Below are 27,411 nucleotides of genomic sequence, written 5' to 3'. Positions count from 1 at the left end.
AATACCAGGGACCACAAAGCAGTGAAAAATCTATTTTCTTACCCGAATTCCTAAATTATAAACAGAGGCAAATTGAAACATCAGCAAAAGTCAGTCCAAACTCTGAGTTTGATACATTGCATGGCATTTTTCAATATTTACTTATAATTATATTTTTCTACACAATGGACTGTGTAGAGCTCTAAGTTTGGATCCTGTTCAAAGGGAGAGCACTGCTAGGATTTTGAAGAATATCCCCTTGTCCTGCCATGTCTTGAATGCATGTAGTTGCAGTTTATTGCATAACTTTCCACAGCGTTTTGGTTCAAAACCATACATTTAAAAAGCAAATCAACCACTTTCACCAAATTACAAATATATTTTGATGTCAAAACTAGGCTGCTTTCAGACAAGTTTCTATTCTTAGGCACTATGGAAATCCTATTGGCTGTTTTTAAATCACATCTCATTTGTTTCTTCCCTGTTGTTCGTTTGTCCTTTATCAAATATTGAGTTCTAATTTTTCTAATTTAGAAATGAACTAGGCTTCATTGGCCAGAATCTTGCATATCATATTAATGATTTCTTTAGTGGGAAACACTACCAAGCTGATAGCCCTAATAGATGTTGTAATGGAATTTCCTTCAATATCCCCACCAATAAAAAGATTCCATGTGAGCACCATTGGCCAAATTATCCAGATACCAACCTATTACTACCTTAATATCTTATTAAAAAAAGAACATTACATTGATTAATACTAACACAATGAAGAGAAGAATGCTTGTATCAAAATTGCCTACAGAGTAGGTAGGTAGGTCAGGTGTTTCTCATGTGTCGGTGCAGACTCGAGGGGCCGAAGGGCCTCTTCTGCACTGTGATTCTATGATTCTGTGATTCTTGGTAAATGGACACTTTACCCTGACTTACTGACAAACAGTATTAGGCAGTCTGTCCCACACCCCTCAAACACCGGGAGCATTTTTGTGGCATCTTGCCTAAAAGGAAGTATTTCTACAAGATATCCTACAGGATTGGACACCAGCAATCAATATCTCTTGTTCTCAAATATAACTGGACATTAAATATATAGCAAAGTGAAGTTTAATTTACGATATGCTAAAATTCAGAATATTGTTTCTGTATGATCATTTAAAGAAATTCATTAATGGATAGTGTTTAAAAATAAAGTGGGCCATCAAGATCAATACATTATCCTTTAAGCTCTAAAAACTTGGGTTGAATCTAGCCTGAGGGTATTAAAATCTTCAGTTTTATAAATATTTTAAATAAGTTGGAAGGGACTCAGCTCATCTCATAGTAGACATAGCTGACATTGCAGAACTGCTTATAATGTAACATAAATTAGTACTAAAATGCTCACCACATCAAAGAAACCATAGGGAGGATGGTTTCCAGTTATTAAAATTTGCACTGGTATACCAGGGCACACTCTCTTAAGTCGGTATTACAGCAAATTGGGAAGGTCAAGCAGTTCATTGTCATAAATTGCATTGGGTGATAATAATAACTAAGAAGGGACCTCACAGAATGGTGTGTTACAGTTACATGAAAAATGGTGTAGGATCTTCGCATATTTTGAATTGGCAATAATGAATAATAACAGACTGAATATTGATGGGGATACAAAATGGTTTAAATCCTACAGTAACAATAGGTTCTTCCAGCATTATCTGTTAATCACAACGCTCCTAATACATGACAATTTTCAGACTAACATGAGGCTGATCTAAAAATTATCAAAACTACCATACTATACCCTCAGGTATTAGCTTCATCATAATATTGTTATGCAATTTTCCCTTGTACTTGGCCCATTTACTGGTTGTTTCTTTTCATCTATCACTCACCATTTTTTTCACTATTTTTGCTCTCATTCATATTTCTTGTCTTCTCTTGTCACTGAAATTGAGCTTCTGCCCTGTCCACCATCGACTTGTAATCAGTTTCATAAAAGGTGAGAAACAGCCCTGTAAGATTCTGACACTGATGTTAATTATAACATAACAGTAATGTGATAGAGACAATGCTGGTTCACTGGAACATGTTAGTTTAGATATTCCCAATGCTGCTCCGTTGTCTGAGATTTGAGATATCACTTCATATTCTGTAGGGAGAAGTGCCTGTTTATGTTCAGTGCCAGTCTGAGGTTTATAAATGAGTAGAAATCTGAAATGTTCTGCCCCAATAAGATATGGATGCAGTGACAATGGAGCTTTCAAGAATGAAATGAATTGACTTTTGTTAGCTAAAGTTACAGAGGGATATGGAGTTAAGGCAGGTAAATGAAGTTGAGATGCATAATCGAACTGAATGTCAGAGCAGGCTCAAGGGGTTAAATGACTTACTCCTTTTCGTATGTATAAAATCATATAGCCCAATGTGTGCAGCCCAAGTAAGTCCTTATTGGCAATGGTCTACCTACAAGGAGTTGAGGTGGGGAGAGGTTCAAAATAAGTAGGTTACCCAGATAACACAGATTTCATTTTCAATGTGCAGATGTTGTATCGGAACTGGCACAGGATGCATGTCCAATATGAAACGTTAGAAGAATACCAATTCCAGATGAATTAATGCACCCTAGTGAACCTTTGCACTAGATTGCTGTACTATTAGATAACCTTGCTTAGTTCCTTGTGGATTTGAAAACTAAACAATATATTTTCTAATCAATTTAGAATTAACAAATAAAGCTGTGTTTAAAAAAACACTGGAAAATATTGGTTTTATTTGGGAGGGGGGGCTATCTCCCGAAACACTGGCAAACTACAATCTTTCTGACATATCTGAAAATGTATAGTCGTAGCAGCTCATGTACTCTGCACCAATCACAAGATAACGAGACAGAAGGGAATGACATCTTAATGTGAATTGAATACACCAGTGACGTTTGGCTCTTGCTCAGAAGTAAAACGATTTGGTAATGATGCTGATAACAGTTGCTAATGATATCAGGCGCATTCCTCGCTTTGTATGAATTATGATAACATTCTGGTTTTGCATCATCCAGTAATATAACGAACGGGTGAGCCAAATGATGATTCTGGGAATTAAAGTCCAAATCCCAGCGAACATCTTGTATCAACTGTTCCTGTGACCCATGTCTTTGTTCTGTACAGAGAGCTAACAGTAAATAAGCCTCAATGACTACTATTTCCATACGGCCCGTATTTTGCGGTCAGCGACGAAAGGGCGGTGTTCGCCGTTTACTTTAATATCTTTAAGGGGCGCCAGTAAGGGTATTTGAAGTCAATTTGGACAACTATGGACCTAATTTATAGTTAGGGGTGTAGATACTGGCGCCTGTTACTTAATGCAGTACTTGAGAGTCTCCTGGGGGTTTCATTGACTGAAAAAATCTTTAGATTTAAATAATTTATCGCTTTGCTGGCTGAATTCGTCTTTTCAATGCAATGTGTAGGGATGACTATAGCAGGAGCAGCGTCCCAGGGGCAAGCGGGAAGAATTTTCTATGGAAATGTTTGGAACTTTTAAGAACGTTTTATAGGTGGCCCTTTAGTCTTCCTTGAGACAATGTTATTAAATCTGTCACATGACAAATTACTGCTGCAATTCTCTGAAACCCCGTCCACTACTTCCTGGTCTTCAACTGAGGCTTGGTTTCCTACATGTCAAATAATTCTCTCTTTAAGAATTATGGATCTCAAACTCCTGAACTTACGATTTGAATTCAAATATGTTAACGCTGAAAATTCAGTCGAATAACCAATATCCGGACTAGAGTTCCTTCAACTCATCCTTATATCCAAATCCAGACTAAAGTTCCTTCAACTCACCCTTTATCCAAATCCGGACTAAGGTACTTTCAACTCGCCCCTTTATCCAAATCCGGACGAGAGATCCTCCAATTCTCCCCTATATCCAAATCCGGATTGAAGTTCGTTCAACTCACCCCTATATCCAAATCCGGACTAAAGTTCCTTCAACTCACCCTTATATCCAAATCCAGGCTAAAGTTCCCTCAACTCACCCCTATACCCAAATCCGGACTGAAGTTCGTTCAACTCACCCCTATATCCAAATCCGGACTAAAGTTCCTTCAACTCACCCCTATATCCAAATCCGGACTAAAGTTCCTTCAACTCACCCCTATATCCAAATCCGGACTAAAGTTCCTTCAAATTACCCTTCTATCTAAATCTGGACTAGAGTTCTTTCAACTTGCCCGACAGACTGCCTCCAATACTTTGATAAACTTCCACGTGTAATATTAATGATATTCATTTCATCAGAAGGTACGCAAATCTAAACGAAATACTATTCCAGCCAGATTACGCACGTGGCTATTCTGGTTTGATCGACCCAACTCCGAATTAGGGATTAAACTTCCTCCGAATATCCCAAAATCCTGGTTCTACCCCAGTCGGTATATTGCATATTCGATTTTGAGGTGCATAATGACCCAGCAAAGCAGAGAAAAGCAGTGTGCTTTCAACAATAGGTTGTGTGTGGGGGGTGTAATAAATGAACACTGTTGCTGTCTTTGTAGTTTTTTGAAATTGATGAAATGATCAAGTCGAAAGGAAACTAATCTGAGGCAAAATATCGGGATAGTCGAATCACCAATTTTACTCATGTCCTAATCTAGTCATTTAGTCCCTACTGACTCCCAGCAGCGAATACCCTTCACAATCTCAATGGGAGTGGAGGAGTGTTTAACAAAGGGAAGTTTGTTACTTTCACTCCTTAAATGAGGGGGATTGGAACATCGAAGTGGCTGTGCCAAAAATCTACGGTTTTTTACTGACAATCACAGTTAGAACACCAGTTAGGAAAGGATTGGGATGGCAGCAGGATGTGGAAATGGTGAACGGGAGAGTCTTTCACGGTCTCGGTTACAATTGGCGCGGCATATTTTTGTAACCTTTTCTATTCTTGTATCTTTTCCTTTGTGCTGCCTGTTGACGTCATGGCTCCATCAGTTGCATTGAGATGGGTGAGAGGGAGGTGTGAAGGGTCAAGGCGGGATGTACAGGTCCACGCCTTGTTAAACACATGCCTGGAGACATCTCCCTCCCCGGGGTAAACCTGATTTGCAAACGACAGGTCGGTGATTCATTCGCTTTTGATGGTTGAGGGGGGGGAGGAGGAGGGATTTAGCCCTGCAGATCACGTTGAGAATTGGTATAAATACGTCCTGGGCGCAGTGAAACGTCAGAGAGAAGTCCAAGAGCCGAGTGAAACTCACTAAAGGTTGTGAAACTAACTTTCAGTTTTGTTCTATGTGATAAGAGAAGATCTGCTCCGCCTCAGACTCACCTCTCTTTCTTCTCTCTCTCTCTCTTTCTTTCTGGCTGTTTGCATAGAGTATAGAGCTTTTCGTTTAACTTAAGAGACAATTGATGCCATAGATTCGCGCGATTGCTCTTGTGTCACACTGTTTCCCTCCACTGCAAATAGGAACCCGAAACTCCGAAGTTGTCCGTTCACTCTGGAGAATGGAAAGCCTTAAAGTCGTCCTTCTGCTGACAGTGGTGTTTGCACATGTTTACTGCGAGGAAGAGCCGTCGCCGACACTAGAGGGGGACTCGTGGAACCTAGACCGAGAGAACTGGCAGGTAACCCGGCATCTTTTCACCCCTGCCCAATATCCTTCACAGGTTTGCCTTTCTCTTCTGGCATCGTGATCGTCCGGTGCAGCTTCCTAAATCCAACGAGGTGTCAGCTGTGGCTCAGTTCATAGCACCCTCGCCTTTGAATCAGAGGGTTGTGGGTTCATGTCCCACTCCCGGAAACCAAGAACTGTGATTGTATTCGAAAGAGTTGCAATCTGTGACTGTTGATAACTCGAAAGAGTTTCCTAAATCCAACAGAATAAAAAATAGCTGGAGAAAGGGGGTAAGGAAAATCTGTGCCTGTTGGAATTATTTCATGGGAAGGTGTATCAGGGATACTGATGGAACGAAACCAGTCAGGCGAGGGGATTGGAGCTCGGTAAATGATTGACCGCAGTTGGTGCAAATTATTAGTTTACACCGAGGAGTGAAAAGTGTGAATTGAAGGGATTAATATCCCAATTTCACCCAGTGAACGGAATCCCCACCTCAGCAATGCCCAATCCATCCCGGGAAGGTTTAAAAGCAAAATGCTGAGGATGCTGGGAACCTGAAATAAAAACAGAAAATGCTGCAAAATCTCAGCAGGTCTGGCAGAGTCTGTAGGGAGAGAAACAGAAGTTAACGTTTCAAGTCCGCATGACCCTTCTCCAGAGCTCCGAACTCGGTTTCTCTCTCTCCACGGATGCTACCAGACCCGCTGAGATTTTCCAGGTCTGGGGTTTAACTTTTGAAATGACCATCCTGATTCTCAGTCAGTAATCCAGCTCCAGTTGTAAATGTCTCCTTCCCTTCTCCTGATCGCACTGTCCTGGGTTACAAACTCCTTAACTCCAACCATCTTAAGAAAGTTTCTTCATTTCCCCTGACCGTCTACTACCGCACCCCTTTTTTTCCATTTATATATTTCCTATTACATATTTATAATGTGTACATAGCAATGAATGTTTGAAGATATGCATGCTGCGCACTGGAAGCTCGCCTGCGTGTGGTACTTTTCTCCTTTGACTGACCTATATCGCTCCCCTATCGCTCTAAGCATTCTACAATTCGCAAGGTTGCAAGTTTGTTAGTGAAATCCAACATCGCCTTTATTTCCAGTGCCTTAAAGAGTAATCTTAGAGCAATTCACTTTTGAAACGATATAAGGCAGGGCGATATCAGTGTTTCTGCTGTTTCAATCGATGATCAAGTGAGCCAAATGGGCAAACCCAACTTGTCTGGGTGCTTGTCATGGTTTACTTTAGAAAAAGAGACAAATAATTAGACCAAAGCTTAATAAATGCTGTCACCAAGTGTCTAGTCACACTTCTAATAACCGATGACAGTGGTGTTATGGCCCGTGCCTGAGACCAGGCTGAACCATCTCTCCCAGGAACACGTCTCCCCACGTTGTATCAGAAATCTAAGCATGTTTTCCTTGATGTATTCAATTGGTTCCCTTTCACTGCAGTAGAGTAAGGTGACTGTCTATTCAATATATAAAGCTAAAATATGAAGCAGTATTCTACTAAATTGTATTTTAATCAACAATTCTCTGTTGAAATTATGTAAGAGAATGAAACATATATATATATACACACACACAAAATATATGATATATCTATTTGTTTTTCTCATATACCTGATCCATCAGCTATTCAATTGTCAACCTATCAGGGTTTTACTTCCATCTTACACTTCAAACCATTTACTCCTCCACTGCACTCAAATATTCATCCAAATGAGATCTGTCAAGAAAGCTCCTCTTTACTTAAAATATTGAGAAAAGCCATTTACCTTTTTTCTATCTTTAGGATGATTTGCCAGAAGACAACAAAATCATGCAGCAGTTTGCCCGCCTGGTAAAAAGAGCAAAATTTAATAAGTTCTACGGTTTAATGGGTAAACGTGCTTCTGGTAAGAGATCATACCTACTATACTGTGTGCTACTGTTCTTTTGTAAGGGACTTTATTTGCCATAGATACTGTGTCCTGTTTTTGACAAGTGACTGCATCTACTGTCATGTATGTACCTGTGCTTTCATAAGGCATTATAACTGTCATAGTCATCCATCGGTGAGTTAATGTTCCTCGGATGTTGCCTCTGTCCTTTTGTCAGAGATTGTTATCTTGAATTATGCATATTTTTATCTTCTGGTAAGAGACAATAAAATCTGTTTTTCAAAATGAACAGAATTTTCAGACTATCTGATCAATATAACTCAATGTAAATTTGTGAAAAGTCTGTTTAAAACTAAGGCACATATCTAAAAGCTCAGAACATTTTTGTTAATGCCCATTTAACTACTCTTGCAAGTTATTCTTGCATCTTAGTTCTCTTATTACAACTTCTTTTGACTGAAAAAACATTCCATTAACTGCTGCATTGCATAGTAAAGCCTGCTTATGATTGATTTGTTTGGCTGCGATTAAAACAATCAGAACATCAATATTTTCATTCCTTGGTGAAATTTGGTTGATTTCTCTCAGGGATTCAGTATTTAGATTAAGAGCTTAATCACTTTTGGCTGATACACCCAGTACCAATCCTGGTTTTGACTCTGCACAATTATTGCAGTCAATGATTGGCTGAACATTTTTTATTTATATCTTTTATTTACACCATAATATTATCTCTACTACAAAATCTAAATTGATTTCAAACCTGCTCGGTTAAAATGTCCTGTACTGACAGCAATTAATTTACTGTCTTCCTTGAATGGTTTCCATTAGTGTCTATGCAGATTTAATCTCTCTCTCTGAGGCATTATTTTTAATATTTCTTTTTTCCCTTCAGCCCAATTGCATATACAGATGATAGACATCAATATGTGTGTTTTAGATTTATTTCACTCTAAATGGCATTTGCTATATTGCTGCTATGTGGTACAAAGTCTGAAAATGCGTTAAAGTTACCATATGTAGAATTTGCTACAGGTGATCAGGAAGGTTCTAATGACCAATATGCTAAGTGGTAATTGTTCAGTAAGTTGTGTTGTCAGCAAGATCTAATGATGCATTAATCTAATGTGATGTTAATGCATTGTTTTATGTATATGTTTATCTTCAGTAAATTGTAAAAGTAGTTTTAATAGCATCCAATGCTCATTTTTTAAAATAGTCAAATTGATATTTTCTTCTTTTACAAGATCCATTAATGCTACACTGTTTTGAACTTCTTGCTATTTTTATAAATGTTTTTCAAAGAAATCTGAACAGTACTTTTAAGAAACTATAATGTTTGGAGACTTCGTCCAGTTAAATGTATGAATGATGATTCTGCATAAGTTCAACTCATTGCTGATTCACTGGTGCGTTACTAGGAATTTTAAATTGGAGTAAAAGGACTTTAGTAGTAAAAGGAAATCAAAGTAAAGGCTTATTAGTACTTTTTCCACTCAAAAAATTAAGTAATAGAAAATGTATATCTATTCTTATTTGCAATGCTTAAGTGATTAATAGAAAAGAAGATGGGAAAAAAAGGTAACACACCCCTAACAATTGTTGTGTGTGTATCTAACACATTTGGTCCAGGAAGGTCTTAAGTTCCGTTTCCCCATCGGTGTTTCTAAGTTGTTCAGAGGCATCAGTGTAAACTGTTCATGTGGATGAATGGTCTTAGCTTTGATTACCTTCATTGCTGAACATCCCACTGACACTCACTGTCCAAGCTTATGCCTAAGGAATGAACAGTTGGATAAGTTACCAGAAGGCTACCAGCACCCTTGAAACAATCATATAGAAGCGACTACCTTTAAGGGAGGACAGGCAAGGGGCGATAAAACACAGAACAAAAGCAATTAAAACTGGTATTCATTTGGATTTTCTTTGTATTGACCATTCATTATTATTTTCCAGGTCCAACACAAGCAGGCATCGTTGGCCGTAAAAGTGAGTTCATCTGAATTATCACATTCATGTGCCTATATGTTTGTTCTTTCATTAAAGGTCTGTCAGTAGAAATTAGCTAAATGCCACACTGGAAATTCAAATCTCTAGGCAGGTAATTAATTAAGTATCAAACGTTTCCAGTTTGGATCAGCATCGGCATAAATGAGGAACTGACCTGGTTGACTTTGGTTGCATTTTGTACACCAGAGAATTCAATGCAAATGGATGCAAATAATTTCAAATTGGATAAATGAACAAATGTCTCATTTGTGTATATGTGCTGTATGTCATTTGTACTTGCGCTACCATGAATTTTTGAGAACCATGAATACCAGCATATTCCTCAACAAAATACTTTGTCATTTTTAAATATCAACTTCCCTTCCTAAAATCATTCAGTTTACTCTATTTATAGCATTTTAGAAATGCATAGTTCAATAGAGGGTTTGTAAAGTTGGAGGAAATTGCAGAGATAGAAAGGGCAAAAGCCATGAAGAGAAGTAAACATGATCATGGGAAATTTAAATTTGAGACATTGGGGTTTTGGAGTCAATGCACATCTATGAAGTCAGGAGTGGTGGACAAGTGGTTTTTGGTGCAGGGTCAGATAAGGGGAGCAGAATTTTGGATGATTTGAAAGTTTGTAGAAGGTTAAGGATTCAAGATGATTAAAAGTGTTCTGCCGAAGGGTCGTGAAGGCTCGAAACGTTAACTGATTTCTTCTCCACCGATGCTGCCAGACCTGCTGAGTTTTTCCAGGTAATTCTGTTTTTGTTTTAAAAGTGTTCACCTGGGAGGGAACATAAGCATGTATGTGGGTATTAATGGCAGGTGGGAAATGTTTGTGATGGTGATGATATAAATTTGGAAGCTAATCTCCGGGTCAAATAGCAAATTGCAGATTGGTGGAGACTAAATTTCAGACAAGCATTCTAACAACAGAGGTACTGGAGAGGGTCAAAAGAGGTACAGCTGAGTAACAACAACATAGGAGAAGAAGCATATCTCACATCTGCAGGTGATTTTTGCAAGGGACAGCATGTAATAAAGAAGAAGGGGCTTGAGGAACTTGAGGTAATTATTGTAGTAACAGGAAGATAAACCATTGTTGGAAACATTCTGGTTGCAATCAGATAGATTAGAGATACCAAGCGAGGTTAACTCCACTGAGCTGGATAATGAGGAGTGATGTTAAAGGAGAAGGGTGTGGTTGATCATGTCAAATGTTTCAGTGAAGTTCAAGAGCACAAGGTGGAATAATGCACCACAGTTACAGTAATAAAGAATATTGTTCATGACTTTGGTTAGAGCCATTTCAGTGCTGTGGTTGGGGTGGAAACTTAATTGGAGAGATTAACACTGGGATTTGAAGAAAGATAGGCATGGATTTGGGAGGTGGCTTTCAAGATGGAAGCAGGGTTAAAGATTGAGTGGTAGTTTACAAAAATATGTTTGAGTGGGGGTGGGGTTAATCATGGCAGTTTTGAAAGGACAGTAGATTGTACCTAAGAAGGAACCATTCACTAATGCAATATAAAGGAAACTTCAGTATGATTGTATGGACCTTACACAGCATGTACCATACTATTATTGCTTCTGATTCAAATCTTCTTAATTTGAATAGATAGCTTTCAGTGCTCAATGTTGGCAAAATGAATAGTTTGCCCATTTGTGCCCAGTATGAGCAAGACACAACCAATTTGTATGCAAAACTTCTTAAGTGCAGACCTAACAAAATGCCTCATGTTTAACAACTAGAATATGTTCACTGTGCCTATGTTCACACATTGTATCACTGCAGATTCATTGAGCAAGACTGCAGAACTAAGCTACATTTAAAATCAGTTTTGCATAGTTGACTGACATTTATTATACGGTGAGTTGGAACAGCCAAACTCATTTTTTCTGGAGACTATTAACAAATATTCAAAAGAAGGGAGAAATGTCTTTACCTGGACTGGACTGAAACTCAGTTGATGGAGCAACTGGTATCAGAATCCATAATTTAGAGCTTACTTACCCCATTATTATCGCAGACATTTACAGGCTGTTTTAGTTAGCCTGAGAAGTATGAATCAATCATTGAGAAACATTATCTTCTGCTGGTTGTGATTATCAAAGAAAAAAAGTGGCATAAATCTGAGGTAAAGGAAGCTTAAAGAATTGTACATTTCAGAACAAGGCCTTTAAACCATCATGACTGCACAGTTTTGTTTAGAGTTACCCACTTAGTTCCATTTCATGCCTTTCCCCTGCAAAATTTTTTTTTCAAATATATTCCACTTCCCTTTTTAAAGTTACAATGGATTCTACTCCCAGCCTGTTTCTGGTAAGACATTCCATGTTCTACCCACCACCTGCATTTAAAAAAAAATCTCCTAAACCTCTGCCTTGATTTCTTTGGTGATCTCTTAAATTCTGCTAATGGGATCCTAAGTTTTATCAATAGGGGCAAAGAGTACAAATGCAGGGAAAATATTGAAACCTATACAAATCATTGGTTAGGCTGCGTGATATGAGGGATGAGTTGCTTTAGTTACGAAAGAATAGAAAAACTGGGGCTCTTTTCATTAGATCAAGAAGGTGCTTATGAGGGTTTTGATGAAATTCATACTATAAAAGATCTGAATATCTGTATTCAACCTGTTAACAGTTAACATTAGATATAATTGTTAATGAAATATTCCCACAATTGATCTAATTAGATATAAATTCCTGGCAATATCCTTATAAATTGTAATTGTTACCAAACCATATTCATAAATAGTTTTAATTTTTAATCACGCCGACCCAAAGCCACCTCAACCTTAAAGAGACTCCGCTTACTTCATTTCTGCTTCCTAAAGTTAATTTTGACAAGGGCTTCAATGGGATGTTAGTGCCAATGGCTCCCAAACAGCAAGTTTCACACAGCTAATGGCCATCCCAGGGTCAACTTGACAGACTTACTAAGATTGGCCACTGGGAAAACCCTGCATATAAAAGCAGTTTAAAAGTGAATGAATTGTCTATGAATTAGAAATGAAAGACACCAATAGATTGTTCACATATCCTTCAGAGATGATTAGAAATGTTGAAATGCACATTTGACATGGAAGCAAACCATTTGACGTGCACTATAAGAGCAAAAGCACATTAGATAAGGTCCATGGTAGAGTTGAGTTGCACACAGCTTGTGGAAGGAATGGACGTGTTAGACTGAATGATCCCTCATTTTCTAATAATTTAAGCAAGTATTCTAAACATGTGGATATTTATTTTAAGCAAAATTGGTTTTGGAGCATGGCGCGGTGACACAGCACATTGAAGTTGTAATGTGATGTGCTGTAGGAATAGCAAGACATGGGACCACAGCTATATTTTCCCACCTGGTGAGTCCCTAATTTTTAATAGAGGAAAAACAGTGATTCCAGTATGGTCTCAAATCTTTTGGTATTTAAATGAAGAATGGCATTGGGAGAAAGATGCTGTCATTTTGTCCTTTCGCCTGTGAAACCAGGGTTTGAATCCAGCCCAAATTCAATGGAATAAAGGTTGCTCATGCTGTGAACTGTAAGGATCCCAATTGAATTATGATCCTGTAGTTTTAATTGCTTTTTTTTCACATCTTTAGGCCCACAGCCCACAATTCAACATTAATTGCCAATCACATTCAGAGAAGGTTTTTGGAAATAAAGGCAGATTGTTGGGGAAGAACAACATGATCTATGCTTTGCGTCTACATATACTTGACCTGGAAGTACTTGATGCTGGCACTGTGTGCTTGAAATGGGAATGTGTGCATCCATCTGTCGTTGACATATTATGAATTTCTCATTGAATGAGTAGTGTTATTGTCAGTCATGTTATGTGCACGATTTGTGCATGTAACAGACATTCACTGCAAATAATCCAAACACAATGAGATTTTAGTAAAAATATAAATTTATACAATACTACTTTTAGGATTATAATAGAAAGTATGTTCAGCAAATATTAGCATTTACTAAAACACTTCTTAAATATAATCTTTCAATTAATCTTAAAGCTGACAGATGAAAATATTGCACTGGGAAGTGTGAAGTTTTGAGGCACAAATGTGGAGTTCTAACCAGCCCATATATAAAATGTAATACACAGCTATGAATAAACACGTGAGCCTCCTGGGTGGTGCATTTTTCTTACAACGCTGCTGCTGCCAACAATCCTGACTTTGGGGGTACCTTACAATGTGGCACTGCTCTCCCCAGAGGTGCTGAGACACACCTAAAAAATTGTTATCTCCCATGCACCTCTGGAGTAACAGTGGCAGGGCAACAATATAAATGCTGGGTACCTAGCCTCCCATGTTGGCCAGCTGTGCAACTCTCCAACAGCCTACACAGCTGTTTCCCAGGCATCAGGAAATATCCAAGACTGCAAACTAATGTGAACCACACCTCCAGTTGTTTCTCCCTTACTGCAGGCGTCTTGTTTGGTATATCAAGTGACTCGTACAGCAACTGGAGCTAATCTCCAGTACAGAACATCTTCTGCTTGGAGCAGTCAAGTAATATAAAAGCAACATTAATTGTCCCCCTTTTTAGTCTTTGCACAGTGTTTATTTATGCCACAAAGTGCTCAAGGGTTTAATTGCATAAAAGCATAGTCTACATAATTAAAAATTCACCCAAAGCAGTTGCATTCCAAAAAGCAGTAAGTAGTTATCAATCACCTGTTACTAGTGAATGTATGACATGCCTAATTTGATTCTAGTTCCTTCTTTTTCCCCAAAGGACCTACTGTGCATTTGTTCTTGCATTCAAATATGTATTAGCTCTTAACAGGCTCACAGCAAACAACAATAGCACCCCTATTGTAAAGGAGTTCACTCAACACTAAATTCCTGTAAATTATAGATTTATTATTTAAAATCAAGTTTTAATATTTGGCAACCTTCAAAGAAAATGAATTCCATCATAGATTTCAGGGTATGCTTTCTATTTGCTGCACTGTGGCATATAAATTGCAGCATATGTGGGGTTGGCGATTGTCCAGAGGGAGTTGTAGCAGCAACAAAAATGAAATGAGTAAAATTTGATTAATGTTGTGAAGCAGATTTTCTTGTAATGTTATGTAACACTGGAACAGGGCTGAAGATTATCAAGACTATTTGGCGGGATTAAAAAAAAATTGTGGGGCAGCAAATTCTTAAAAGATGCTGTGCGTGGCCACATTTCTTAAATTGGATGAAGAAGCATTGTTGGGACAGAAATATTCCCCAGCATCAACACCCTAACTTTGGTCAGCCCAAAAAGAAAGTGATATATTATAGTTAGCTCTTTTACGATGTGTACTTAACTACTTGAAGGATAACAACACATATATGTGGACGTGTCTTCAATTTTTGATTTTTTTTCTTGTTATTACACGTAGGACAAAAGGGAGAGATGTTCGTTGGTCTTATGGGACGTCGGTCTTCAAGTGCTGGTATGTTATGTACTTTCTAACCTTTGAATGTGCCTCCTTTCTCCTCGCTAATGTTGTGGGTACACTGCAGGCTATAGTCAAACAAATCAACTTGAATTTATTATTTTCAGATATAAATTGTTTCTGCAGGTTATCACCTGCAAACACTTATCAACAAATTAGTTTTGAGTGTCTGCATTATCATTCTTTGCAGCGTTTTAATAATGTTTGTCTCATTTTCATGGCCAATTAAGGGAGAAAATTTCCCCTATTGCATTGATTGCCAGGACCGATTTCACCAGACGCGGGTAAAGATGTAGGTGAGATGGACAATATAGCCCTCTTTAGTCTGTTTCCCACATATGCCTTAGCCTGAAAAGAATACTGCTTTCCTTCCTTAAAACGAGTTGTTGAGAGGTGTTGCGGATGACAGAAATCTAGGTGGGAATGTGTGTTGTGAGGAAGATGCAAAGCGGCTTCAAAATGATTTGGACAGACTTAATGAGTGGGCAAGAACATGGCAGATGGAATATAACGTGGAAAAATGTGAGGTTATACACTTTGGTAGGAGGAACAGATGTGCAAAGTATTTCTTAAATGGTAAGGGATTAGAAAGTGTAGAAGTACAAAGGGACATGGGTGCCCTTGTCAATAAGTCACTGTAAGCTAACATGCAGGTCCAGCAAGCAGTTAAGAAGGCTAATGGTATGTTAGCCTTTATCGCAAGAGGTGAGTATAGGAGTAGCGAAGTCTTACTTAAGTTGTATAGAACCTTGGTTCGATCACACTTGGAGTACTGGGTGCAGTTTTGGTCCCCTTACCTTAGAAAGGATATTATTACCATAGAGGAAGTGCAATTAAAGTACACCAGACTTGTTCCTGGGATGACGGGACTGTCCTGTGAAGAGAGATTGGGGAAACTGGGCTTGTATTCTCTAGAGTTTCGAAGAATGAGAGGTGATCTCATTGAAATCTACAAAATACTTAAAGGGATAGACAGGGTAGATGCAGATGAGATGTTCCCCTTGGTCAGAAGTCTAGAACCAGGGAACATAATTTCAAATTAAGGGGGAGGCCACTTAGGACCGAGATAAGGAGAATTTTTTTTTACTCAGAGGGTTGCAAATCTTTGGAATTCTCTACCTCGGAGGGCTGTGGAAGCTCAGTCATTGAGTATGTTTAAAGCAGAGATTGATTTCTAAATACCAATGACATAAAGGGATATGGAGATAGTGTGGGGGGACAAAGGCTTTGAAGCGGATGATCAGCCATGATCATATTGAATAGTGGAGCAGGCTTTACAGACTGAATGGCCGATTTCTGCTCCTATGTTCTTATGTCACCAGCTGCCCTTGCAGCCTCTGAATTATATTATCAATCATCCCACAATGTGACTGCTATATTGATTGCACCAACCATGAACTAGTTCAAGACAATCCAAACTAATTTTACTTACAATGCTCAGAGCTGTCAGACACAGGAGAATTATGGCGGAGCAGACTCGATGGGCCAAATGGCCTAATTTCTGCTCCTTTGTCTTATGGTCTTATGGTCTAAAAGGTGCTGGTGCACTATTTCATCCTGATTGTGAAAAGAAGTGAATGTTTCACTGAAGATGTTTCATTTTACTGGATGTATGGGAAAGGACTGATTTCAATAATATAATACTCAAAGATGTGGGGTAGAATTTCCCCCCCACCAATCAGGGGGTTTGTGTGGGAGCGGGCCCAATCGGCGCCCCCGATCGGGTCCGCGCCGCCATTTTACATGGGTGGGCCAATTAAGGCCCGCCCAGCGTGATGCGCACCCAGCAGTGCTTTGCACTCCCTGTATGGGCAGGGGGGTGGAAGGGGGGGTTGGTGGGTTCCCTGAGCTGGGAGGTGCCTCAGGGAGATAAGTTTTAAAAGGTCAATACAATGGAGAAATAATTTTTATGACAAGTCCCCTCATGTGAAACTGCCACATGAGCTGGGATATGTGCATTAATTTTAATAAAAATTTGTGTGAAAATTTAAAATCATTCATGAAACCTCATCCCGCCCGTGGATGAGATTCCATGAAAAATGTAAAGGCCGCCTGGGCTCTTCGCCTGCCCACCAACCTTAAGGTTGGACGAGCAGCTCAGGGAATTGCTTAATTGCCCTTTCAAATGGCCTTAATAGGCCTTTGACAGTTCGGCGGGCGTGCAGCTGAGTCGGCTGCGTGCCTGCCGAACTGAAAATCTAAATGAAGTGCAGTGACATCGGGATGCACGCCCAACCTCACCCCGCATCATTTTGCGCCTCAGGGTGCAGGCCCCACCCCCGCTTGTCAAGCCGAAGATTCAGGCCCTGGTTACATAGAGGAAATATTTCACAAAAATCAAGTATACTACAGCCAGTTGTAAGTGTTGAGAACAGGGATGAGAGTGCACTGTTGTCTTTGCAGTCGGCTTTCACTGAGGGGGTTCTGGGACTTCGGCATCTCCGGTGTCTTCATTACGGGGAGTCTGGGCTTTCCCTGCTCTTGTCAACAACCATTGCTAGACAGATTTTTCCTTCAGACAGTGCCTATTTTGTGTTTCCAGCAATGCTGACGAAAAGCCCCCATTCTAGCCATCTGTCTAGCAATGTTCACAAGTTTCCAAACAGTATTCTAAAATTTCCAGTGAAGTTTTGTACCTTGCTAGTGACATCAGCTTTTGTTTGCAAGGATATATTAGGGCAACAAATCTAAAACAACCTCATCTCCCTTTCCTTATGGTCCCTAATCAGTCTTTTTTGAAAAGAAAGGTGGGTATGTTTCTCAACCCCTGACTGTGGGGTCAATTTTTCCATTATCAGCAGCAAGCATTTGTGTGTTTAAATAAAGAGTATTATTTATGCACTCACTCCACAAGTCTAAACGATATATCACTCACTCATACACACACACTCGAGAAAGATGCTCTTCAAGATAATAGTGCACTTTTACAAGTTGTAAACAAAAGAATAGTTCATAGCTCATGTGTTTGTCTCATTGTAGGAGAAGCAGTTGTTGCGGGCCCATTGAAGAGGGCGTTTCACTGCAAAAAGGTAGTCTAGGTGGTTTCAGTAGCTGGCGTCATATATCAGCATTGTTGCAGGATTCCCTTGAAGAGATGTCTTTTTCAGCAGATCTGGAAATTGGTTACTTGTGGTTTTCTTACCAAGAGGTCAAGTTTCTGTTTTAGTGGACTTATGAAAATGAATGGCTGGGAGACTTTTAAGATGTAGCAATCTCTGGGTTTGAAAGGCATAGATTTTATTGGCTTTTCTGCTGCTGTTGCTGTTTCTACAGCTGGTGTTCTGTGTAGGCTAACCAGTTTCCCTCTGAACTGTCCTTATCCCAAGAGTTAATCACATGATCAACTGCTATGGTCCACCCAGAACGGTTTAAAGCTAGAAGCTATTGCTATACAATGGAGAATGAATTGTGTTTGTGGGCGGAGATAGGTGGAGGGCTGGGGGCTGCTGTTCACATTCACAAATGATAAGCTGGCTCTGGCTTCTGCAGCTTTCTTTGTTAGATTTCAAGCTTGGAGACATGCAGTTTGGAAATTCATTGATTTTGAGTTTTTGGGTAAACCACAAATAATAGCAGGTGTAACTTCCACAGCTTGGTTCCGTCTGGGTATGCCCATTCCAGGGGGAGGCCTCCAACCATGTTTATTCAATCAGGAACTTTCCGTAGGCTTCAGGTATAAATTGTGAAAGCCACTTCACCTTTGGCAGCCATCTTAGCCATCTTGTTAGTATCCACTTTAAAGAAAGGACAGTTCAAGAAAATTATATACTGAATGTAGTCCATGTTTAAAGTTATGAATAGAGCATAGCTGCACTGAGCATAACACAAGCATCCTATACCCTAACACAAACTGAGGAGCTTTCACTTCTGCACCAATGATGTGGCTATTTGTATTTGCCACATTAAACATTCCCAAGTACCTGAGTGACAATCTTATTCATGGTTACTTAGGCTGATACCAGTTAGGAACTAAATTGTCCAAACTCATTTCAGACAGTCAAGATAGCTGCGGTTTGGATTTCAGGCCAAATCCCAGAGATGAAAGGCCAATGGTTAATCCATTGTACTGTCCAACTCCCCAGCAGTGATTGTATTGTAGAGAAGAGCAATGGAGTTGCCCATCATTTGATGGACATCTCCGTCCATCTTGCCAATGTGTAATAGCAAAGTTAGCTTCAGCATCTGTAAATGTCCTTGACCCAGTCTGTGAGCTGATGGACAATGGCATGGGCATAAGCTGCTACAATGAGGGGGTAGAGGAAGAGAGCAAAAGGAAAAACATTTTTGGGAAAAGTGATATTCATATTTGTTTCTTTTTTACTTGATTAAGGATGAGACACAGTCAAGGCTGGAGATGTATTGATTTTTTTTCACTTTTTTCCAGAGGCACCACCTGAATGGGAAAGAATCCAGTACTATGGTCGAAGGCGCAAATAAAATAATACAAGTGTAAAACCATCTGAATGTCCCCAACAACGTTCCATCAGGAAGGGGATTTTTTGGCTAAATAACCAGTAACTCAAAATTTGTGCTTACGTTCCTTGGAATTTACCAACCATAAACACTGATGCAAAACCTCCACTTAAAACAAATCTTGTATAATTTGTCAAAGCTGTTCACTATTTTAACCTCTTGTTTTCAGTTAAGGTTCACAATGACATGGGAATTAAATCAGAAAGTGATTATGAATGCTAGTAAACTATAATGCCTCGGATGATGCATAGGTATTACGTCCATGTAAGAATAGAACTGGATGATAACTGTATTTTTGAAATTTGCTTACATTCAAAAAAATTGGAAAGTCATAATTGCTGGCAATGAATTGGGGATCTGTGGAATGATGCGTACTGTTAATCTCATTCATTTGGCTCATCTAGGTTTAATTAAAAAAAACTCAAGTGTTAAATAGGAACTCATTTAAATTCTACATGGTTAAAGTGTTTTGACAACATTTGTACAGTTATCTATAGTCAGCTGCAGATTCCGCTGTAGTCTGAGGATGAAAATTCATTGCACAAATGTAAAATAAATTTTAAAATAATATACCTTTAAAAACCCACACATCAAATAGAAGCACACAGTGCATCGATTGTATCACAGTTTCCAGGATCCAAGCACCTAAAGTTTGCTATTTCATTCACTTGGCTATTATATCAAACAATAGGCAAAACAATGCATCGGTTCATTTTTCATGTCAACAGTTTTATGGTGTGTGACCTCCTACCTTTTTTAACTGCAAGGGCAGCAACTATCCACATTATTAACAAAAAATTTATTTTCTGTCTGATTTAATTTTAAATTTAAATGATGATTAGTTATGTGTCTGTTCTAATGGATCAATAAATAAATATGCATCTATAAAGTGTAAACTTGGTCTGTACTGCTCTCTTTTTAACATAGCACCAAAGAGATTTTCTGAAGAGAACTAGGAACAGATCTGAAGCATATTACAATTGAAAATCCATACTCTTATTCAAAAATAGGGCTTGACGTTCATCCCACTGTTATTCTCTTAAAGATGCAACAAGTAGCCGCGCTTCTCTAAGTCCAGTGAACATATCTAATGAGTGGTCAAAAATGACTGAAACAAATCCTGTGCTAATTCGGCTGATCCCAGCCAATGGCGGGGATGATAAAATTGCCCTCAGCACCACTGCATTAGGGAGGAAGCAATCAACCAGGTAGTTACCCATAGGCTCCAGAGGGTGTCTGGTAATATTGGAGTAGGGATAGGATTGGGCTTAACTGTGGTCAAATATCCTGTTGAGAATCAATTATCAAGACTAAAAAATGAGTAACTGCCCCAGGGGCCAGTTACTGGCAGGCAAGCAATGCTTGTGGGGCAGGAAGCCAATTACAGAATATGGGCAAGGAAAATGGCTACAGTGACTGGATCACCACCTTATTAGCTGGCTGATAAACTTTCACTTTTAATAGAAACTGGAAATGAGGCATTCAATATACATTTTGGGAATACAATTATGTCCTATTCCATTTCTTTTGATGATTGCTATTGGTTTTTAACAACTAGGCCTATAATGAACCCAATGGTATAAATGTTACCCAATTTGGCAGAGAAAATCCAGTGTCAGTCAATATCTATATTGACCATTGGATCTGGGGCACTGTAAACCACAGAGCTCAATTCTCACTCTCTCGGCCTAAGGAATAAATGGTATAATAAACCCATCAAAAAGGGGAAATTGAAATAGACAAATAATTGCTCAGTTTTGCAAGGCTTTATTCAATTGTGGTGCCTGACTGAAGCTAATTTGAGCATTTCAAATGATATACTTGTTATCTGGGTATAAATAGGATATCTCTGTCAAAATACTTGAAAAGAGATGATTATTGCAGATGAGCATCATAGAAAATCAGGACAGAAAATTGGGTCAATACTGTAAGACACATTGTACAGCAGCTGGCTGACTGCATTATCTTATTCATTATTGCATGGTCATGGGTGAAGCTTTATCAGGGCATCTTTCAGCTGGTTAGAATTAACTACAAAATGCAGATGCTCATGAAAATATTAGTACAGCTTATTTGTGTAATAGTTAATCACATGTTATCAACATTCAATACGTAAGTTGAAAAAGTATTGTGCACACTAGCTGACAATATCTGACAGACTCATCACAGAGTACAAAGACATGTAAATTTGTCTTACAAGTGAAAATATACAAAGCAAACACATCTTAAATTTATTTTGCCAATTAGATGAATATATTATGATTCATTGGTATTGTTAAAGGTATTTTATAGCCTATCACTACTAGCTCACCTCTCTCAACACAGAGTCTCAATAAGGGCCAACTTTCTCTCTTAAATGGCACAGTCAGTCATTGTAACCAAATCTCCTTATATAGCTTCACAGACTCCTAGCCTCAATTGTTCTCTGCTACTGTACATTTTAAGCTGTAATATTTTCAAAATGATAGTACTGAGACCAGATGGACTGTGCTGAATGGTCATCCAAATATGAATGGGAATAGGTGCAATTCTTGAAGATGTGAGTGAGTATAGTATATATTCAGTTATCTAGTGGTAGAACTGCATACATTAAAGGGACATGTGTGCTGCCTCTTGTAGAACTGAGCAATACTAAACAACAACAAGGTTTGACCCTATCCTTACTGAGTTAGCAAATTTCTACAATTGATGGTATCTCCCCAGGGTTGATGAGAAGAGAGTAAAATCATCCAGATTTATCACTCCTCAGTGCTGTCTAGTGGAATCTATTGGAAAAGTGTGAGGACAAAATTAGACTTGACTGTGGTACCCCACAGTTGAATGTGAAGGTTCATTGGTCAGCTCACACATTAATAATGGCCATTTAGCCTGCATTTTCTGCACTTGATCTGAATGACTCGCTAGGTTATTGCAGACGGCAGTTAAGAATCAACCACATTGCTGTGGACCTGGAGTCACATGTAGGCAAGGATTGCAAATTCTCTTCCCTAAAGGATACTAGTGAACCAGATGAATTTTCAACAATCAATGATAGTTATCATGCCATCATTGCTAGTGGATAGCTTTCAATTCCAGGTTTATTAATTGAGTTTAAATTCCACAAGCTGCCATGGTGGGATTTGAACCTATGCCCCCAGGGAATCAGCCTGGGTGTCTAAATTACTATTCCAGTGACATTACCACTCCAGCACAGTCTCATCTGCCTGAGTTATTGCTTTCAGGAAGTGGGAAGAGTAAATCTTTTACTGTCTTTTTAATGCCCAAAGACTGTGTATTACTGGTTCATGCATCAGTTCCTATACTAGAATGTGGGGAGAAATGTTTCTTTCAAGCTATTGAGTGCTTGCAAGAATGAAGAGGCAATATTGGGTAACTCATGCTCCAAATACTGTTCTTTCCCCAATGGGTAAAAAAGTGTTGTGCTGCTCCTCGGTGCCTAGTAAAAATTAAGAAAGGCATAGATCAGAATTGTGGACTCAACCCAGAGCTTCTTTTACACAAAAGTGCCTGTTCCACTGATTTGGTGCAAGCTGCATCTCATTCTCTGAATGGCCCTATTTCACATGATGATGTACATTTTCTGGCTGAGTGTATTTGCTCCATTTTCTCCAGTTAATCTAGCTTTTTTTTTTCAATCAACATCACTCCAATAATTTATTCTGTCACTTAAATTCAGATACTCTGACTTTGGATTTAACATCATGTTCTATACTTCAACAGGTGGCCTTCTCGAACCTCACCTTATTGAATTTTGGTATTGATCTCAGCAATACAGTTGATACAAACTCTCAATTCACTCAGTTTCATCTTAGGCAATAGCTTAATAGTCACCTGGAGAATCCCCAGGCAGTAACAAAACAGGCAGTGTCTTTGTCTTTGGAACAGTTCAATTAGTTCCTGCATTGGTAATCCCACCTACTTGTAGTTTTGAAGAGACTGTTATTAATATTTCCCTGGTTTCACAAAAAGTGCTGCAGTTTCACTGTTTTATTACTTCAATAAATGACTATATGGGGGGTAGGATTAGTAAGTTTGCGGATGACACAAAGATTGGCCGGGTGGTTAACAGTGAGGTTGAGTGTCCTGGGCTACAGGAAGATATAGACGGGATGGTCAAATGGGCAGATAAGTGGCAGATGGAATTTAATCCTGAAAAGTGTGAGGTGATACACTTTTGAAAGAGTAATTTGACAAGGAAGTATTCAATGAACGGCATGACACTAGGAAGTTCTGAGGAACAAAGCAACCTCGGCGTGTGTGTCCATAGATCTCTGAAGGCGGAGGGGCATGTTAGTGGGGTGGTGAAAAAGGCATATGGGACACTTGCCTTTATCAATCGAGGCGTGGATTATAAAAGTAGGGACGTCATGTTGGAGTTGTATAGTACCTTAGTGAGGCCACAGCTGGAGTACTGTGTGCAGTTCTGGTCACCACATTATAGGAAGAATGTGATTGCACTGGAGGGGATTCACCAGGATGTTGCTTGGGATGAAATATTTAAGTTATGAAGAAAGGTTGGATAGACTTGGGTTGTTTTTGTTGGAGCAGAGAAGACTGAGGGGTGACCCATCGAGATGTACAAGATTATGAGGGGCATGGACAGGGTGGATAGGGAGCAGCTGTTCCCCTTAGTTGAAGGGTCAGTCACGAGGGGACACAAGTTCAAGGTGAGGGGCAGGAGGTTTAGGGGGGATGTGAGGAAAAGCTTTTTTACCCAGAGGGTGGCGACGGTCTGGAATGCGCTGCCTGGGAGGGTAGTGGAGGCGGGTTGCCTCACATCCTTTAAAAAGTACCTGGATGAGCACTTGGCACGTCATAACATTCAAAGCTATGGGCCAAGCGCTGGTAAATGAGATTAGGTAGGTAGGTCAGGTGTTTCTCACATGTCGGTGCAGACTCGGTGGGTTGAAGGACCTCTTCTGCACTGTAATTCTGTGATTCTGTGAATAGAGTTCTCACATTTCCAGTTTTCCACTCTCTTCACTTGAAGGTGCTGACATTACGGTCATATAAAGAACAATTGGTCTCCATGTCTCATCCTCATGGTTATTCTTAGTGATATACCAGACAAGTTTGATTCCATTCTCATCTGACAATCACATTAGCACAATTTTTAGCAAGGTCATTTTACAGCATTCAGGTGTGGTAACCTTGGCTGATAGTTGCTCCTGCCTCACTGAATCAATTGGTGAATGCCTGTTGATTGTTCAAATCAGCTGAAAACATTTTGTGGCATATATGCTTCAGTAGCACACCCCAGAAAGCTAATGAGGGTTTCATAACAAGACAAAAGCAAAATACTGCAGATACTGGAAATCTGGAACAAGAACAGAAATTGCCAGAAATACCCAGCACATCAAGCAGCACCTGTGGAGTGAAACGTGTTTCAGGCCAATGACCCTCATCATAAGGTGCCTGACGGCTTTCATGAGTGCCTGCAAGTGCAAAATCTCTTGACACTGGAGCTATTTCCAAACAGGAAACCCAGGTCGACTGCATCAGGGAGTGATCTCAGTTAGAATAAGTGAAATGGGCACTCAGTAGGGTGCATGCATCTGCCACGCTGTCTTAACTCAATGTTATTACAATAATGCAGCTCTTCCCTTGCTTTTCCTCATCTGGTCAATGCCCTGTAACTGCAAAGCTGAAAAAAGAAATTTTTTTATTAAGAGCTTCCGTCTCAGGTGGCTTCAAGCCAAACCAGATCCAATAAACTGCTCTGAAAACGCTGCTCATATTTTGACAGCTGTGGCAAATTCCACCACAGCAGCTGAGACAATCAACAACATTCTAATAAAATCAACAACATTCTAACTAAACATCCCACAACATTATAAAAAAAAAGTACATTCACCCTAACTCCCAAAGTTAACGGATCATTAAAAAAATTCCAGGGTCCAGATCCAGATCTACATCTTCACCAAAAACTATCCAGTTCTTCCTTGGACTCTACCCTCTGATCTCCCTCATCTGCGAGCAACTAGTAATCAGTAGAGGTCCAAGAACAGATTCATGAAAGATGAAGGAGAAACAACCAAAACCTGGAGGGAGCAGCGTTATGAAAGAAGGAAGAAAGAACTTGCATTTATATAGTGCTTTTCATGACGTAAGGCCATCCCAAAGTGCCTCATAACTAACCAAGTACATTTTGAAGTCTCACCACCATTGTACGGCAGGGAAGCATTGCAAGCAATTTGTGTGCAGCAACATCCTACAAACCAGTAATGAGATAAATAACCAGATAATCTGTTTTAATGATATTGGTGGAGAAATCATTTTTGGCCAGCACACTTGGAAAATTCCCCTGCCCTTTGAAATAGTGTCAGGGGATCTTTTACATTCACCTAGCAGCGCAGATGAGCTCCTGGTTTAATGTGTCATCAGAAAGGTGGCAACTTCAATAATAATTGAAGGATTGGAAGACCTCGTGATAATGCAGCTTTTTTCATGTCCTCAGAACATCCCAAACTGTTTCACAATAATCAATAGTATTTTCTTTATAAGTGTAGTCACTGTTATTTTGCAGGAATATGTGACAACCACTTTGCACATAGCAAGGTCCCACAAACAACAATAAGACAAACAACCAGTTTATCTGTTTCTGATGATGTTGGTTGAAGGATAATTATGGGGCAGAACATTGATGTATTCCCCCTCCTATTCTTTAAATAGTTGTTATGACACAGCAGATGGTAAATGCTGAACTGTTCAAATTCCAGAGGGAAACTTGAAACAACTGTTTGTATGTTCTGAGATGCAGGCTTTGAATTCAGTAATAAGACCACTGAGTCTTAAGAGATTTTTGTAAAACTAAATTAAACATTTATTAATAAAAGAAAATATTATAAGCACATACATATGTCTACAAATTACTACTATAATAGCTTCTAAATCCCCTAATCAATTTAACTCCCAGTTAATCTTTCATTAAGGCAACAGTAAGACACATAGATTTTAAAAGGCTCAGGCAAATTAAACGATACCCTGAACAGTCGGATTCAAAGTAAGTTCTCTTAACTTCAGTCCATGAAGGCAGCAGTTTGGTACATATAGGCTGCAGGCTTTACACACTTGTTGGATCTTAAACTGCCTCCCTTACACACAGCCTTCTCTCCTTTATACACATTTTCCTCTTTATTGCAAATTCCCATTGTTTCACTATGGCTTTTGAACTTGATCACTGTACGAATAAAAAACCCATCATAGTGCCAATTGCACCAGTAATCTTTAGGAAAAATAAATCAACACACTATTTCTTACTACTTCTGCTGGCTAGGTATACATTACACCCCACCTCCTTTAAATTCAAGCTGCTATAGTTTGTTTTAAAATGCAAATGTTCTCTTTACACTTCACATTTTAAAACTTGCCCATGTTTACCTAATTAATATTTCAAACCTAACTTCTCTTCTTACATCAAAGCACCCAGACTAGCTGCCTCGAATTCAATTAAGTCTCACGCAAGCACATGCACACACACACACACACAGCCACACGCATAGACACATCCCACTATTACTCTATTTTACAATAAATTCCAATAACATTATGGAAATTATTATATCTTCCTGACATAGTGGCATGCTATCTTTAACTTCAGACAGGACATCCAAAACACAGCTGCTCATGCAATGCAATCCTCCCTCAATCACTGTACTGCTCTGTGAGCCAAGATTATGTGTTCAATCCTGAACTCAAAAGCCCTCTGAATTCGATGCCAGAATACCAGCACTGAGCCAAACTATCAACTAAAATATAATCATGCATGAGGAAACTATATTAAACAAAAACGCCAATGAATGAACTCCATCAGTGCTGGGTACTCCCAATTTAATGACTAATTATCATGTTTTGTATGTGGTATACAATAGTATTTTGAGCAAACTGTTTTTTATATTATAGTATCAGCCTCATATTGGTCTGGATTATTAAATACAGAAGTTCTCACAGAGTCAGTGATTCAGATGGATAGATATATTAATAACATGAATGGATGTTTTTTTCTTCTGACTGGAGAGAAGTATGCAATAAGATCCCC

General features: G+C 39.1%; 1 protein-coding gene across 1 annotated transcript; it reads left to right on the top strand.

The window, feature by feature from the left end:
- The first annotated feature begins 5,183 nt into the window (after window positions 1-5,183).
- On the top strand, window positions 5,184-20,265 carry LOC144667738 (uncharacterized). The gene is made up of 6 exons (XM_078529189.1): window positions 5,184-5,214; window positions 5,422-5,579; window positions 7,373-7,475; window positions 9,417-9,449; window positions 14,844-14,897; window positions 19,285-20,265. The coding sequence occupies exons 2-6, from the start codon at window positions 5,460-5,462 to the stop codon at window positions 19,335-19,337; spliced, it is 363 nt and encodes a 120-aa protein (XP_078385315.1). The 5' UTR covers window positions 5,184-5,214; window positions 5,422-5,459; the 3' UTR covers window positions 19,338-20,265.
- The last annotated feature ends 7,146 nt before the right edge of the window (window positions 20,266-27,411 follow it).

This window comes from Cetorhinus maximus, chromosome 25, assembly GCF_964194155.1.
Source record: "Cetorhinus maximus chromosome 25, sCetMax3.hap1.1, whole genome shotgun sequence".
Lineage (NCBI taxonomy): Eukaryota > Metazoa > Chordata > Chondrichthyes > Lamniformes > Cetorhinidae > Cetorhinus > Cetorhinus maximus.
Note: the sequence above shows the minus strand (reverse complement) of the source record. Positions and strands in the feature narration are given on the sequence as shown.

Excerpts from the sequence above, each read along its gene's own strand:
- LOC144667738 (XM_078529189.1), top strand. The coding sequence starts at position 5,460 with ATGGAAAGCCTTAAAGTCGTCCTTCTGCTGACAGTGGTGTTTGCACAT. Across the intron at positions 7,476-9,416 it reads AATGGGTAAACGTGCTTCTG|GTCCAACACAAGCAGGCATC; the intron begins GTAAGAGATCAT and ends ATTATTTTCCAG. Across the intron at positions 14,898-19,284 it reads ACGTCGGTCTTCAAGTGCTG|AGGCACCACCTGAATGGGAA; the intron begins GTATGTTATGTA and ends ACTTTTTTCCAG.